The 16,228-nt window shown below is 50.5% G+C and overlaps 1 protein-coding gene across 6 annotated transcripts in view; it reads right to left on the reverse strand.

Moving 5' to 3' along the window:
• The window catches only part of ACACB (acetyl-CoA carboxylase beta), a 123,883-nt gene that overhangs the window by 43,114 nt on the left and 64,541 nt on the right, over window positions 1–16,228 (reverse strand). For all 6 annotated transcript variants that reach the window (XM_055405357.2, XM_055405358.2, XM_055405356.2 and 3 more), the window contains 11 exons: window positions 15,626–15,771; window positions 13,755–13,905; window positions 12,374–12,508; window positions 9,806–9,952; window positions 8,210–8,398; window positions 6,627–6,727; window positions 3,425–3,513; window positions 3,207–3,331; window positions 1,582–1,695; window positions 1,299–1,412; window positions 631–720 (listed from right to left, as the gene is read on the reverse strand). In XM_055405357.2, coding sequence (XP_055261332.2) covers window positions 631–720; window positions 1,299–1,412; window positions 1,582–1,695; window positions 3,207–3,331; window positions 3,425–3,513; window positions 6,627–6,727; window positions 8,210–8,398; window positions 9,806–9,952; window positions 12,374–12,508; window positions 13,755–13,905; window positions 15,626–15,771 — 1,401 coding nt within the window. The remainder of the gene's footprint in view (window positions 1–630; window positions 721–1,298; window positions 1,413–1,581; window positions 1,696–3,206; window positions 3,332–3,424; window positions 3,514–6,626; window positions 6,728–8,209; window positions 8,399–9,805; window positions 9,953–12,373; window positions 12,509–13,754; window positions 13,906–15,625; window positions 15,772–16,228) is intronic.

Raw genomic sequence — 16,228 nt, forward strand, 5'->3', positions numbered from 1 at the left:
TAACTGTGCCTGGCCCAGAGGAGGCTGGAATAACTCACAAGACAGTTGGGGTTACCAGCAAGAACTTGGGACTAAGACAGTGAAATGAGTCGCTCAGTCATGTCCAACTCTTCGCGACCCCATGGACTACACAGTCCATGGAATTCTCCAGGCCAGAATACTGGAGTGGGTAGCCGTTCCCTTTTCCAGGGGATCTTCCCAACCCAGCAATCGAACTCAGGTCTCCCTCATTACAGGCAGATTCTTTACCAGCTGAGCCATAGGGGAAGCCCAAGAATACTGGAGTGGGTAGCCTATCCTTTTTCCAGCAGATCTTGCCTACCCAGGAATCAAACTAAGATCTCTTGCATTTACCAACTGAGCTATTGGATTAAGATAGACTTGATATAAATCCTGGCTGTGTCACTTCTTAGCTGTGTGACCTTGAGCAAGTTGCTTCACCTCTCTGAGCCTCCATTCCCTTTTCCGTGAGATGGGTGTAAGTAAAAGGACCTACCTTGGAGGGAAAATGCTGAGATCATGTTTGCCAGGCACATGGCCCAGGGTCAGGCATGTGGAGTGCAGGCAGTGGATGCCAGGACCGGCACTGGTCAGCACTGCAGCTGTTCCAGGGACCTCTCACTTACTTACCTCCAAGGATGCCATGCACACCACTTTGTTAGTGTGGTAGAAGAACGCAGGCAGCACGTCAAAGATGGTTGTTTCTGAGAGTATTAATTTCTACAGGAAATGGAAGGGGAAATAAAGAAGGAAAGGGGACTGTTACAAGTTCCAACCAGCAGTCAGAGAAGGGGAGTGATAGCGGCAGGGAAGAAAAGTTGGTCGTGTTGTTATCGCAAATGCTTCCCAGGCCCATGAAATCTGAATGTGCAGGCAGTTCTAGGGTGACTGTTCCCAGGGCTCCCAACTCTAGACATGGAGGGGGTGCCTGGAAGCTTGTGAATGAGGCAGATTGAGAGGGTGAGGAGGGGGCCCTGGAAAAATGAAGCCAAGACCCAGCCATGTGAGTGCCTGCAGCTTCCAATAAGCTCCACCACACATGGAGCTTTGACATCATGCCTCCTGGGAGAGGCATGCCTTGCCATCCATCCTGCGGGACCCAACCTCTCCCAGAGCTGCCCCTGGGCCCCCTCGGGCAGCCCTGGCCACGCTGGACTAAACCACTGGTGCTGGAGATTATGCTCTGCACCTGAGTGCCAGCCCATGGAGGGCAGGGAGAGTCCACCTGCCCACCCCCAGGCCCCACTTGGGCCACGGCGTGTGCTCTGTGCAACATGGAAGGATGCAGACGGCCTCACCTTGAGGTTTTCCGGGCAGAACTGGTGGCCATACATGTCGATGGCAGACAGGAAAATGGACTCCACTTGGTTGTGCCTCAGCTCGTAGGAGGGGAGGTGGGAGGCAATCAGGACCTGCGGGGGGAGGGGAGGGGATGGAGGGGCTGGGGTGAGCCATCCTTGCAGGGAAGACGCTAAGGGCTGGTCCTGCAGCAGAGGGCTGTGCATACGGGGGGCTGGGCGTGGTGGTGGACGGCACCCCGTGAGCCCTGGGCACAGTGGGGACCACAGCCGGCCAGCCTACCTGCCTGGCTCTGAGGGCCACCTTGCAGTGCTCGCTTTTGCTCAGCTGAGTCAGCTCGTCAAGGATGGAGGTCAGCTCATCAGACAGGGATGGGTCTGGGCCACAGAGCTCATCCTTTTGAGGGACAGAAACAAGATCCAAGGGAATCTTCTGTTCCACCAGAAGGAGACAGGCCAGCACTCACTGGCCCTTGACTGAGGGTCCAGCCGCCCCAGCCAACCTCCACAGTCTAATACATAAACCCTCCACCACTCTCCACTGCATTTTCACTCACCCGTGCATCCACCCCAAAACATGCCCTAAATTCCTGGCATGAGGGAAAACAGAGCCAAGTCTTTGCCTGTATCACTATTAATGGCCAGCACATAACAGGCATTTACTGTGGCCAGACAGGCAGCTAGCCCCTTTCCATTTATTTCCTCAAACGCCCTCCACCCACTGATGAGTTACTATATGATTGCCATTTTACAGATGAGAAAACTGAGGCTCAGAAAGGCAACGTGCCTTGCCCTGGGTGCTACCAAGCCCGTGCAAGGCAGAGCCAGATCTGAACCCATGGCTCTCTTATCCCTAGGCCCTCTCTTTCCTCTGCACGTCACTGCCTGACTCAAGGGGCTCAGTTTCAGAGAAGAGGGATGAGGGGGAATAGAAGCAGGTATGAACAAAGAGTAAGGGCTATGTGAGGCTCCAGTGAGGGTGTGCAAGCCAACTCTAGGAGCCGTGGCATGGGGGAGCATCTAGGGCCTGGGGACGTCCTGCCAGAGAGAAGACATAGAGGTGAAACCTGCCAACGAGGCAGGGATGCTGGTTCCTATGGGCAACCCTCCTCCCTGCTTCTGGAACAAGGGGCCTTTCTGCTGGAGACCAGGGCTGGGCGCGACCAGTCGCTGCATCTACTCTTAGGCCCTAAATGCAAGAAGGGCTTAGGAAAGGCTCAGAGTCGATGCTCCCTCAATACCCACTAAGACAGAACAGTGACTGCTGGGAACCTGAATATCTGGGCGCCACGCCCCCACCCCTGCACCAGGCTGTTCTCCAGGTAGTCACCAGATGGTGAGGCCACGGGAGTCATTCTTCTCTACCTCCGCTTCTGCATGTCCCTAATTAGAATGAGCCCACATTTTGTTTCTATAATCAGAAAATCTGTTTAAAAACGTATTAACATTTCACACACATACACAAGCACACAAGCAGGTCTGTGCTGAAATCTCATGGGAAATTATTCTCAACATTCTCTCCCTCCCAAATTCTGATTTGCTTTGTCTTATCAAATGGTGGTGACGTTATAGTCTCTGTCACTCCCCTGGCCTGTGCCTCCAAGGACAGCACGGAATGCAGGCACTGTCCAACGGCCAGGCTAGTGGTTTTCTATGAGAGGAAAAGACTTGAGTTTCCTGGTGGCCTAGACGTTAGCATTCCAGGCTTTCACTGTCATGGCCCAGGTTTAATCCCTGGTCAGGTAAGATCCTACAAGCTGTGCAGCGTGGCCAATGAATAAATAAGAGAGGAAAGACCCAAGACAAGTTTGGTATGAAGTATTTTAAAATCTGGCTACCAGAATCCTTCCAGGGAAAGCCGGTGGAGCCCTGTCCAACTCTGGGTAAAGGATGCCTTTTTCTGCTTACGATCAACATGATCACCAGCTGGTTCTTCTTGGCCACCTGCGAGTGGGAGAAAATGCAGTCCAACACCTGGGACATGTCTGGCTTCAGCTGCTCCCGGAGGTTTATCACACACTTGTCGTAGTGGGCTGCAGGGGGAACAAGAAGCCACGTGTGGTAAGGCTCTGGGCCCCTCCTGCGCCCGTGGACTCATCACCAGTGCCTGGGGTGGCGACTCTTGCCTTGCTGGAAATGGTGCTCAACCAGTAAATATTTCCGCAGGAGGTCCAACACCACTGCCTTCATGTAGCCACGGGCCCCACTGCGGTACCTGGGGAGGAGGAGAAGGCCGCTGAGTGATCAGCTCCGTGTCCTGGGGTGCCTGTTGTCTCCAGCAGGACTTTCAAGACTTGAAAAAGGAGTTCAGTTCAGTTCATTTGCTCAGTCGTGTCCGACTCTTTGCAACCCCATGGACTGCAGCACGCCTGGCCTCTCTGTGCATCCCCAACTCCCGGAGTTTTCTCAAACTCATGTCCATTGAGTTGGTGACGCCATCCAACCATCTCATCCTCTGTCATCCCCTTCTCCTCCTGCCTTCAATCTTTCCCAGCATTAGGGTCTTTTCAAATGAGACATTTCTTCACATCAGGTAGCCAAAATATTGAAGAGAACACACTAATAAAGAATCTGGAGGAGGACTTCCCTGATGGTCCAGTGGTTGAGGATCTGCCTTGCAATGCAGGGGACATGGGTTCGGTCCCTGATCTGGGAACTAAGATCCCACGTGCTGTGGAGCAACTAAGGCTGCAGAGCACAACTGCTGAGCCCGTGCGTCACAATGAGAGAGGCCGTGAGCCGGAAGCAAAGATCCTGCGCAACGCCGCGAAAACCCCTCGTGCCACAGCCAAGACCCGCCACAGCCAAACAAATAAACAAATACTTCAAAAAAAGGACCTAGAGGCTGCACCCTCTAATCCTTAGGTGCGTGAGTTGGTCCACCTGTGCTCTCTGCCAGTCAGAGTGACGACTTGCCCAAGGTCACACATCCAACCAGAGGCCCCCAGAGAGAAGGAAAAGCAGCCACAGAGCTGGGATGCTGAATGGCGTCAGCCTCGCGTGAATGAGTGAAAACAGATATTTTCCATTAACCGTCCAATGGACAAAGACAATTTGAAAAAGAAAACAAAACTTGGAAGACATTTACCAAATGATCCCTATGTACATTTCACTTTCCTTTTAAACCAAATGGTAACCTGGAGGTTCCTTAAACTATTTCCTCTTCTAAACCATTTCAGAACACAAGGAATGGGACGCTGAGTTTCAGGAAAGTTGAAACCAGCTTTGCCCCAGCACCAGCAAATGACCTTAAAAGTGAGTACGAACTGAAAAGGCTCCTTTGTTCAAATGTGATTTTTAAAAACACACACTCACACAACCTCTGAGATTTATATTTAACACAAAAAAGAACCTGCTAGGGAATTTGGTTCATTTAATATTTGTTCATACCTCCCGGTCATTTCTCCTACACTTAAGGATGGATTAGGGTTAGTGCTGGAAGAGTTCTGGGGAAAGGATTAGCCCTCAGCTATGGAACTCTCACTTTGTGGGGAATCCAATGCAAATCTCCTTCCTCAGCTGCAACCCTATATTGTCAGTATGAGTCCTCACAAGACAAGGAGTGCCCTGAAAAGAAAGGCATTTTCCTATAGCCATCTCTCTTCTGCATCTCTTATAGTTTTTGGCACGTGGATAATAAGTGCTGAATTAACTCACTCCAGTCTGAAAATGTTTAAATTCTGTCCAAGAAGGCAAAGCTTTCTTGCTGGGTAGAGTTTTCATACAAAAAGGCAGTTCTTTTTATCATCAGAATAGTTCGCCCTGCTCAAGAGCTATGTAAGATAAAAGACAAGTTCTTAAAGAAAATTCTTTTAAAAAATTCTTACAAAGATGGGACTATTGACCCCCTTACCTGACTCTTGAGAAATCTGTATGTGGGTCATGAAGTAACAGAACCAGACGTGAAACAACTGACTGGCTCAAAATTGGGAAAGGAGTATGCCTAAGGCTGTATAGTGTCACCTTGCTTATTCAACTCATATACCAGACCACCTGACCTGCCTCTTGAGAAACCTGTATGCAGGTCAGGAAGCAACAGTTAGAACTGGACATGGAACAACAGACTGGTTCCAAATAGGAAAAGGAGTACGTCAAGGCTGTATATTGTCACCCTGCTTACTTAACTTATATGCAGAGTACATCATGAGGAACGCTGGGCTGGAAGAAGCACAAGCTGGAATCAAGATTGCCGGGAGAAATATCAATAACCTCAGATATGCAGATAACACCACCCTTATGGCAGAAAGTGAAGAGGAACTAAAAAGCCTCTTGATGAAAGTGAAAGAGGAGAGTGAAAAAGTTGGCTTGAAGCTCAACATTCAGAAAACTAAGATCATGGCATTTGGTCCCATCACTTCATGGGAAATAGATGGGGAAACAGTGGAGACAGTGTCAGACTTTATTTTTTTGGGTTCCAAAATAACTGCGGATGCTAATTGCAGCCATGAAATTAAAAGACGCTTACTCCTTGGAAGGAAAGTTATGACCAACCTAGATAGCATATTAAAAAGCAGAGACATTACTTTGCCACAAAGGTCCATCTAGTCAAGGCTATGGTTTTTCCCGTGGTCATGTATGGATGTGAGAGTTCGACTGTGAAGAAAGCTGATCACCGAAGAATTGATGCTTTTGAACTGTGGTGCTGGAGAAGACTCTTGAGAGTCCCTTGGACTGCAAGGAGATCCAACCAGTCCATTCTAAAGGAGATCAGTCCTGGGTGTTCATTGGAAGGACTGAGGCTAAAGTCGAAACTCCAATACTTTGGCCAGCTTATGCGACGAGTTGACTCACTGGAAAAGACTCTGATGCTGGGAAAGGTTGGGGGCGGGAGGAGAAGGGGACGACGGAGAATGAGATGGCTGGATGGCATCACCGACTCTGTGGACATGAGTTTGAGTGAACTCCGGGAGTTGGTGATGGACAGGGAGGCCTGGCGTGCTGTGATTCATGGGGTCGCGGAGAGTTGGACACGACTGAGCGACTGAACTGAACTGAAGTCATTTCATTTCACTGTCTCCTAAGCAAGGCTACCATGAGGACTTGCTGTGTTTCAGCACTTTACAAAAGTTAATCTACTGGTAATGCAAAATGATTCAGCATGTGAAGTGTTTTTAATTCCCATTTTACAGACTAGCAAACTGAGACTCAGCATTAAAGGGTGTTGCTTTGCTCTTCTGCTAGGCAGGGCTGTGCCAGGGCTGGGACTGGGGTCTCAGACCCCAGGCACTGTCCCTTGGTTTGCGCCTGCCCTTAGGATAGCTGCACCCTGGGGCAACACGTGGATGAGTAAGTGTGACCGCCGCGTCCCATGGGGGGCCCAGGACTCACTTCTGGACCAGCTGTACAATGCTCTGCGTGTTCATGAAGAAGACCTCCCGGTCGGCCTTCCGCTGCAGGGTGGCCGCGTGGCAGTCCAGGATGGTGGCTATCTGAACGGGAAAACAGAACAGGTCTGGCCACTCAGACCACACAATCTGTCCACCACACAGAAATCACTGGAAGGACCCACCACAGGTTCCCACGCAGAGCCCACCAGAGGATCATTCAAAAACTCCAACCCAAAGCCCTCTGGCCCCCCAGAAACGGCTCTGTGTGCCCCACTCAACGTGTGGCTTGAGGACTGAAGAGCCCAGGACAATGATGACGTAAAGACTCACGCACGTTCACACACCCCGCTTCACAAACACTCAGGGGAAGAGGGGAGGGGAATTTCCAACACCAGGGAGCATGAGGGCATTGGCTGGGTCCTGTTTTTACAATTAAGTTAAATGCCATTGGCATAGTGTTTTGTGGCAACAAAAATACTTCTAATGAAAAACCTGCATCAATAACAAATTCCCAGAAGGTTCCAACATGTACGATTCTCCACTGGGGTCCTTGAGAGCTTCGTTTTCATTATTTCTTATTGAGCTAGAATTCATACACTATCATATTCCCCATCTTCCTTTTAAAGTATATATTTAATTCAGTGGTTTGTACTATATTCATGGAGATATGCAACCACCATCACTAATTTTAGAGCATTTTCATCACCACCCAAAGAAATCCTATAGCCATGGGCAGTCCCTCACCCTTGCCCTGAGTCCCTGGCAAACACTAATCTACCGTCTCTTCTCCATGGATCTGCCAACTCTGGACGTTTCATATAAATGGAATCAGGCAACGTGAGCTTTTGTGACTGGCTTTTTTCACTGAGAATCAAGTTTTTAAGGCTCATCCCTGGGGCAGCATGAATCATTTCATTCCTTCTTATGGCTGAACAATATTCCAACTTAGAAGTTAACTTCTGGGAATAAACTGACTTACACTGACCTCGAGCTCCCCAAATTACTGACTCATGGGTGGGGGGTAATGGTGCAAGGAAGCCCTTCTCACCAGACCGAGGGTATGAAAATAAAAAAGAGAGGACTCTTCCAGATGTAGGTTTCCTTTAACATGCTTGATAAAAGCAACACCTCCCAAAAAGAACAAAATGAGGCCAATGTAGAATTATTAGAGATTTCTGATACTCCCCGGGAATGGCTTCCATTCTTAGAAAATATGATATATACATACAGCCCCACGACTGTCACCCTACACAAACCCGAGGAGGAAGAATCAACACTACACACTAGCGAGAATCTCCTCTCTTATGTCAGCCAGTGTAGTTTTGGAAAATGCTGACTATTCGCACCAACCACCTACTCCTGTTCCGAATCCGAGGACTACTGATAACTGCTTATGTCCATCTAAAACTGCTGTTTTAGGGGGAAATGCTTGGATTCTGCAAAGAAGTAGTAAAAATAAAAATCTTTTTAGGCCCCAGCATCTCGGGCTGTCAGTGTGGGTCTCACAAAGCCCAATTTGATGAGAGGCTGGAGGTCCAGACTGACGGGGGGCTGAGTTCTTGGAGGGTGTGGGTGTGGACCTACCTGCTGGCTGGGGAACTGGCAGAGCACCGAGGTGATGTTGCTGGCATACTGGGCCATCACCCTGCGGACAGCCTTCTCCACAGGGGCGGGAATGCGGCCCGACACACTGGTCATGATTTCCTGCAGCTCCAGCAGCGGCAGCGATGGGTGCCGGAGGGTCCTCAGGAGCTTCTGCACCCAATCCTTCAGCTGCAGCGGGACCAGAGCGTCGGCCCGAGGCCTGCAGGGGGCGTGGGTGCAGCCACCCAGCATGGGGTGGGGGGCGCCCAACACACTAAGCTGTCCAGGCCCCATGCACTCTAGCAGCCAAAGATCTAGACCTGGTAGCCTCTGGAACAGTCCAGGGTGGAATGGCCCAGGTTACAGAGGGGTAGGAACACCCACCCGGTTTCCCCACCCAGGACGGCCCCACTCCCAGCCCTGTGCATCCAAACTGCCAGCCTGGCGCGGGGTCAGGACATCAGGCTTTGCGAAGCACAGATGTTTGTGGGACGCTTGCTTTGTGCCAGACACTGTTCGAGGACCCAAATTGACCTGTTCTCACTTGATCCTCAGAAACAACCCTAGGGAGTAGGTATAATCGGTACTCCCATTTTCTGCTTGAGGATATTGAAACAGAGAGGTTAATTAAGTTACCCAAAGTCACCCAGCTCGTAGGAAGCAAAGCCAGGATGCAAACTCAGAGACTCTTAATAGCTGCACTGCCCTGCTTCTGGGTCACCGGAACTGCTGATGGTTTTTGAATGGGAAGGGGAATGTTGTCAACCGCGTAATGTGGTTGTAAGGTTTGAACTTGAAACCATGCACACGCTGGCAAGTGCAGAGGCTAAAAAAATGTTGCAGTGCTGGTAATTAGGCAGCCTAACATAGGGGCTAAGCACACGGACTCTGAAACTGGAGGGTCAGGGGTCAAGCCCCCTCTTTGCCTCCATATGGGTGAAATCAGGCAAGTTTTGTAGCCTCTCTGTGTCTCAGTTTCCTCACCTGTAAAATGGAAATAATAAGAGTTCCTACCTCCCTGTTGTTGGGAAGGTGAAATGACTTCGTAAGTGTTAAGTGCTTAGTGTGGTAGCGGGCACGTAGCATGCACCAGACCAGAGCTGGCCATTATTACCATGACCATCACTGTGATGGACTATTCTGGGATGGAAGGTGACACAGCAGCAGTTTTATAGCTACTGATGTCGAGTTCAGCAGCATGGGTCCTTCACAGAGGTCTGCAAATTTGAGGACTTACTTCTCTACAGACAACGGGACCCTGGATGAACAGAGTTGTGTCTCCGGACAAAGTCGCTTCCTTACTGTCTCTTTAAGAGGTGACCCACATCGACTCTTCTCTTACGACGTGAACATTCTCAGTGTTGAGCTGAACTGAATCCCCAAAAGCAATGTAACCTTTACACCGGTTTATAATCAGAGAGAAATATACTCCGATATCTACAATGAAACTGAGGAATCCCCTGAGAACAGGTCCTTGATAGAAATGACAGACTTTCTCATTTCTTACCCCAGTAAAGATCTCTGGGATCTTTGGGCTCTTCACCTGCACCTATGCAGGTGTGTGCTATGCACACCTACCCTGCACACGTGACCCACCTTGATGCTAAAAATAGGCTCCGGCAGACAGTAGCCATTCATGATGTTGGTGAGATTTTCCAGGACACTGTGGAAAACCTGGTGCAGCTTCTCTCCGAGGATGGGCAGTGTTGGCTGTGAGGGGAGCTCCCCCGTGAACGGCTCAGCCTGATGAAACACAACAGGGGCCAGGGGTCAAGACCACTGTGGCCTCCAAAGAAGACGGACCAGACAAGGGCCAAGGCACAGCCACTGACACACAATATGTACACCATACACACAGTGTGGTTAGGATGAAGCCTGAAGGGGAGGGGGAGCAGAAGAAAGCATCCTATTGGAAAGTTAAAACTGCTCATCCATACCCCTGCGCAAGGGTTCCAAATCTTCCCCTCGGTAAATACCGTAATCAATTAAGTATTCCAAATAATTTTGGAGAGTGTTAGATGTGATTGTTTTTTTTTAAAAATGTTCACATATAGAGGTCAAGAAAAGTCATTGTGGCTTTTACATGAGTTAACTTGAATTTCATGCTAACTAAGCAGCCTGTTTGTAGCCAAACATACACTGGACATCTGTTTTAATTATTAAAGAAAAGAGCACACTGACCAGAAGTACAGAAAGTCTATCTTAAAAAGAAAGATGAGTATGGCTGGGTCCCTTTGCTGTCCGCCTGAAGCTATCACAACATTGTTAATTGGCTATACTCCAATACAAAATAAAAAGCTAAAAAATAAATAAAATAGAGACACAGTGCCTCCCCTCCTGGGATGCCAATGCCGGTCCTCCTCTGATGCTAGCAGGACTCCCTTCCTGGGGGCCAAGGCCATGGTGACTTGCTGTGCACACGCTGGTCTGGTTTTTTCCTTTTCATTTTTTTTTTTTTTTGAAATCTTAGAGGAAAAATCTTCCTGATTTGTTTCATGTTCATGGCTCTGACAAGACACAAAACTGTGCTGAAAACGATGCTTCTCGGGAGCAGTTCCTCAGAGTTATCTAAAAGGTTATTTTCTGGGCTGTGGTCCTCAGTTTGGCTCAAATAAAATTCTTTTCCTATTCTGATTATTTTTGCTGACAGATGTTTTTGTTTGGCTTTGCTTTCTAACCAATATCATCTCCCTATTTTTCTATTTCTTTCCAGCTTTGCTCGAATCCCAAAGATGAATGCCAAGCACAGAGAAAATTTAGGAAACTCTCATACAAATGTACATGCTTTTTGTAAATCATAAATATTTGGCCTTAGAGGATTCTCAAACAAAAAGCTCCCCAAAGGGACTTCCTTGGTGGTCCAGTGGCTAAGGCTCTGTCTTACAATGCAGGGGGTGCAGGTTTGAATCCTAGTCGGGGAACTAAGATTCCACATATTGTGAGGTGAGGCCAAACTTTTTTTAAAAAAGGTCCCCAAAGGGGCAACACTGACGTCATGCATTCATTCATCTGTTAATTTATTTCACAAATATCCACTCAATATGGAGTAGAAAATGGCAATCCATTCCAGTATTCTTGCCTGGAAAATCCCACGGACAGAGGAGCCTGATGGGCTACAGTCCACGGGATCGCAAAGAGTCAGACACGACTAAGCAACTGAGCACATCCACTCACCGCCGACCGTGTGAGGGACTGGAACCCGGGAGTTGGAGGCATGCTATTCTGCTGGCCCAGAACCCTCAGCTTCCCATCCCCTCCACTCTGCTCCCAGCTCTGCAGGCTCCTCTCGCCCTTCAAGATCAACTGGAGGGCTTCCTTTCTTCACAATCTGCTGCTGCTTCTCCCTCCGGACCCTCAGAGCCAGCGGCCAAGGACAGTCCTTCTGATTGAGCTGAATTACAAAGATTTATCTGCCTGTCTTTCCCATAGGAAAGCATGAGCCTGCTGGGACTGGTGGCTGGGTTCCTGTCTCCAGAACCCAGCCCAGCAGGAAACGTCTGCTAAAACGAATCACAAGGTAGACACGGATTCATTTCCTGTTATCTAAAAAAGCTCACTCTATTCCTAGCTTTGGGAACCCTCGAAAGACAACGAAAAGAAAGCGGAGAAAACAAATGAAACTGATAGGCCAGTCTGGAGAAAAGAGACAATTTGACCTTTGTTTTTAATGCTTTTCTAGCTTTTTTTCTTCCTGGGCATACATGCTAACTATTGTAGAGAAAAACAAACATTAGCTGCATGAATGCCTGGCCTACTGTAGGAGGGCAGGTCACTGCACGTCATGGAGACGCGACGGTGCTATACAATGCACTGCAGGGAAGAGGGCTGGTCAAAGTTTACAGGAAATGAGAGAACAAGCCCTGTGCGCATCTGGGGGAAGGTTCTTCCGGGCACAGGGAGCTGGGCCCGAGAGGGAGGAGTCCAGAGCGTGTGATTAAGGGGGAGAGGGAGGCAGAGGGTGAAGCCAGGGAAGAAAGCGGGACACAGCCCCTGGGGGACCCTGAAGATCATCGGAAGCATGTGGGTTTCGCTCTTAGTGGGATGCTGAGGAGGGTGTGGGCACAGGCAGGCATGTTCCTGGGCCCATCGTGGTGGGTGAGGCTGGAGGGCCAGGAGCCACCGGCCTGTCCGGCTCACGGGGTAGCCGTGCTGGGTGTCACATACCGGGCGCACTTTAGAAGGGTCATCGAGCTCCAGCCTGGCTACCACACAGCCAGCTTCCAACATAGCCCCTGGGCGCCTGACATACTTCACACGGCCACTTTCCTGCACGGTCAGGGTCGTGGTCATCTTCATGACCTGTTTTGCACAAAGAAGTGATTTCTACTTAGGTGGGGCTCCTCAGGTCTGGCCTGGGTCACCGCAAACTAGCAATTCTGGAGCATGGACCATGTCACTTACAAAGAATGACCCTGTGGGCAGAGTTCACGTGCAGCGGGGAGAGGGGAGCAGCATTTACACAATCTATCATGTGCCAGGCACTGAGCTGGTCATAAATCTTTCCCATCTGCAAAGCCAGCCAGGGAGTTCACTGTGCCCATTTTACAGCTGTGGAAATTGCTCCTTATTTCCACAGGAAGGCCTTTCTCTTAGAAACACAGCTAAATCATACGATGCAGGGTGACTGATACATGTTCCTAAAATGAGGTGCATTTTATGACTGGCTCCTCTTAAAGGCAGAGAGAAAACCCTCTGGGGAATGAAGAATGTGCTTCCAGTCCAGTCATCAGCCCCTTTAACTGGTTTGAGAGTCTGGCAGTGTGGACATGATGAATGTTGTTAGTATGTATGGGCTTCAGACAGACCGGACTATCCTGCCCTCTGCTCAAAAGTTCACAGCTTGGGCACTCAGGTCAGCCAGGCCTGGGCTGGAGCCCCTGCACCCCACCCATCACTCTGTGATCTCCAGCACATGCTGTCCCCTCTCTGAGCCTCAGTTTCCCTAACTGTAAAATGGGGGGAAATGACAGGCTTGTCTCAGAGGGCACTGATAAGGATTAAGCTGGAGGGCGCACAGCAGGAGGCCAACAGGTGTCGGCTCCCACCACTGCTGTATTTTCGTTACAAAATTCATTCTTTTCCTTGGCAGCAGAGAATGAGCAGGTAGGAATTCTGGCTTTGTGTGACCTTGAGTGAGTTTCTGAGGCTGCCTGGGTCCCATGTCTTCATGTGCAAAATGGAGGTTCTGTTTGGGTCCAACTCATGATTGCCAGGAAGATTAAAGAAGGAATTAAAGACAGGGAAAATGCTTAGAAGGGTGCCTGCCTCGTGGTAAGTGCTTTGCAGGTGTTGGGTTACCACTTTTTAATTGTCAGCATCATTATCATTTATCAGCTGGGTAGGTATACATTTTTTGAGATTTCTTTTTTTCCCACGGAATAAGGCAGAGAACTGTGGCTCTTTGAGGGATCTGCACAGGAGAGCTCAGGAGAAATGGGCAGTCTGTTGGCTCGAGTGCAGCAGCCTGGTCAGAGGGTCCTCCCTTGCGGAGGGGGTGTGCGGGTGGCCTGGCTGCAGCGCCCCCAGGGGCTAGCCCTGCGGTCACCTCTATCTCGGCGTAGCTGCCCCCAGCCTCAACGTGTTCCCCGTCTGCCAGGGTGTACTTCACCAGCTTGCCAGCCGAAGGGGATCTCAGGACTGTGGGGTCATTCTCCTTCTCAAACACGCATGTCTTGTTGCCAATGGTGATTCGGTAACTGGAGAGAGAAGGTGGTGGTGGGGACACTGGAGGGGCCCACCTATCAAGGTGCCGGAGTCAGGCTTCTGACACTGTCTTCCTTCCCTAACAGCAGCCGGGAGCATCACCCTGGGATGGTCTGAGCTACTCACTCCACTCTTCCCAAATGGTGCTGGCTGACAATCACCCCCAAAGACTTTGGGGGTGAGCTGGGGTGGGGCCCCTTCCTGGCAGAAAACTAGCTCCTTTTCCTGACATAATTCCAACAGGCCCTGGCACAGAGAAAGCAATCAGCAATATTGATATTATTCAATACATACTGACCCAGGGAAAGGCTTCTCCTTATACCCGAACCACTTCCCTGGTGGCTCAGACAGTAAAGAATCTGCCTGCAATGCGGGAGACCTGGGTTCGATCCCTGGGTTGGGACGATCCCCTGAAGAAGGGAATAGCTACCCTCTCCAGTATTCTTGCCTGGAGAATCCCCATGGACAGAGGAGCTCTGGTCCAGGGTTGCAGAGTCAGATATGACTGAGAGAATAACTCTTTCTCTTTCTGTAACAGAACCAGGAAGAGCATGCCCCGTGGGTGGTGCCTGTAATCACCTTGAATATTCTTGGCAGAGGGAAGGAAGGTTAAAAAGAGGTAGCACACTCCGGTCTGGGGTGAATCTCGTCCGCCTTCTTCCATGGAGGACTGGGAACGGAACCCGCATTCCCTAACTGGAGCTTTTTCAGGCCTGGGGCCTCTGGAACCCCCTCCCCCCACCCTGCCCCCACTTTACCCTTCTTGGCCTGGGGTCTTGGCTGCCTGCTCAGCTCGGGGGTGGGAGTAGGGGTCTGTATTTCACTGTGTGAGCTCGGGCTGGTCAGACACCCCAGAGTAACAGGGTCTCTGTCTCGTGAGGCTCATTGTCTCATTAAGTGCTTGCGGGTCACCCCATGCTCCACCCATCCTGACCCACAGCAACCTTCCCTGCTGCCATCCGCTTGTTCGATGTGTCTCTTCCCCAACAAGACTCCATAAGTTGTGAGCACGGCTCTCTGCTGACATCTAGCCTGACAGACACCTGGGGTAAGTACTGAGTTGGCCAGAAAGTTTATTCATAGGCAACACCTTACAGAAAAACCCAAGCAAACGTTTTGGCCAACCCAACAGATGCTCAAATAAATAGCCGTTACCCTAACTGGGGGCTTCCCTGGTAGCTTGGACAGTAAAGCATCTGCCTACAATGCGGGAGACTCGGGTTCGATCCCTGGGTCGAGAAGATCCCTTGGAGAAGGAAATGGCAACCCACTCCAGTATTCATGCCTGGAAAATCCCATGGACCAAGGAGCCTGGTGGGCTACAGTCCATGGGGTTGCAAAGAGTCGGACACAACTGAGCGACTTTTCTTCACTTCACTTCCCTTCACCCTAACTGGATAACTGCAACTTCTCCCAGCCTTGCTCCGACAGGTGTGGACACTGCAGCTGAGACCCGGAGCCGATGGGACTCAGTGCACACCTCACAGGCTATGGGCTGGCAGCCCTGAATCCATCCACATTGCTAGAAAAGGGATGCCTAGGGACTTCTCATGGATTCCAACCTGCAGCCTGGGATTCCACCCTCAAGATGAACCTCCCCAGGAGCCCTGGAAGGTCCCGGAAAAGGTGCCTAGGCTAAGAGCCTGAGCCTGCACACGGACCCCGCAGTGGGTGAGTGGGGGGAGCTGGCTCTGGGTGCCGCTGGGCACACACCTGTCCACCTCCTCCTTCAGGTAGGTGGTGTAGCTGTTGCCGCTGCAGGACAGCAGTAGCCCCCCGTCGTTCAGCCGGTGGGCGTCGATCTCGATGTGAGAGCCGTTCATGATGAGGACGAACATGGTCGGAGACTGCCGGGCCACCTGTGGGGACAGGTTCTGCCCTTGAGCCGTGGTTCTGCTCGCGTGCTGTGAGGGGTTGAACCGTGTCCCCCCAAGTCCACGTCCTTCCCAGAACCTCGGCATGTCACCTAACTCTGAAACAGGGTCTTTGCAGATGTAGTTAGTTAAGGAGGGGTCACGCCAGATTAGGGTAAGCCCTGAATCCAGTCTGACTGGTATTCTTGTAAGACGAGAAGAGAGCCAGACAAGGAGGAGGATGAAGACACAGACAGACAGACAGTCGCAGACACACTCACAGGTGGCCGTACAAAGCCAGAGACTGGCAGCAATTGGAGTGACAACCTCTAAGCCAAGGAACACCGAGGACTGTCCACGACCACCGGAAGCTAGGAAAGGGTGGTTCCTGAGAGCCTAAGAGAGCACGGGACAGCCAGCACCTTGATACTGGACTTCTGGCCTCCAGAACTGAGAGACAACG

The sequence above is a fragment of the Moschus berezovskii genome, chromosome 19 (genome assembly GCF_049115385.1).
Source record: "Moschus berezovskii isolate FMDL1 chromosome 19, NW_MosBer_1.0, whole genome shotgun sequence".
In the NCBI taxonomy this organism is placed as follows: Eukaryota; Metazoa; Chordata; class Mammalia; order Artiodactyla; family Moschidae; genus Moschus; species Moschus berezovskii.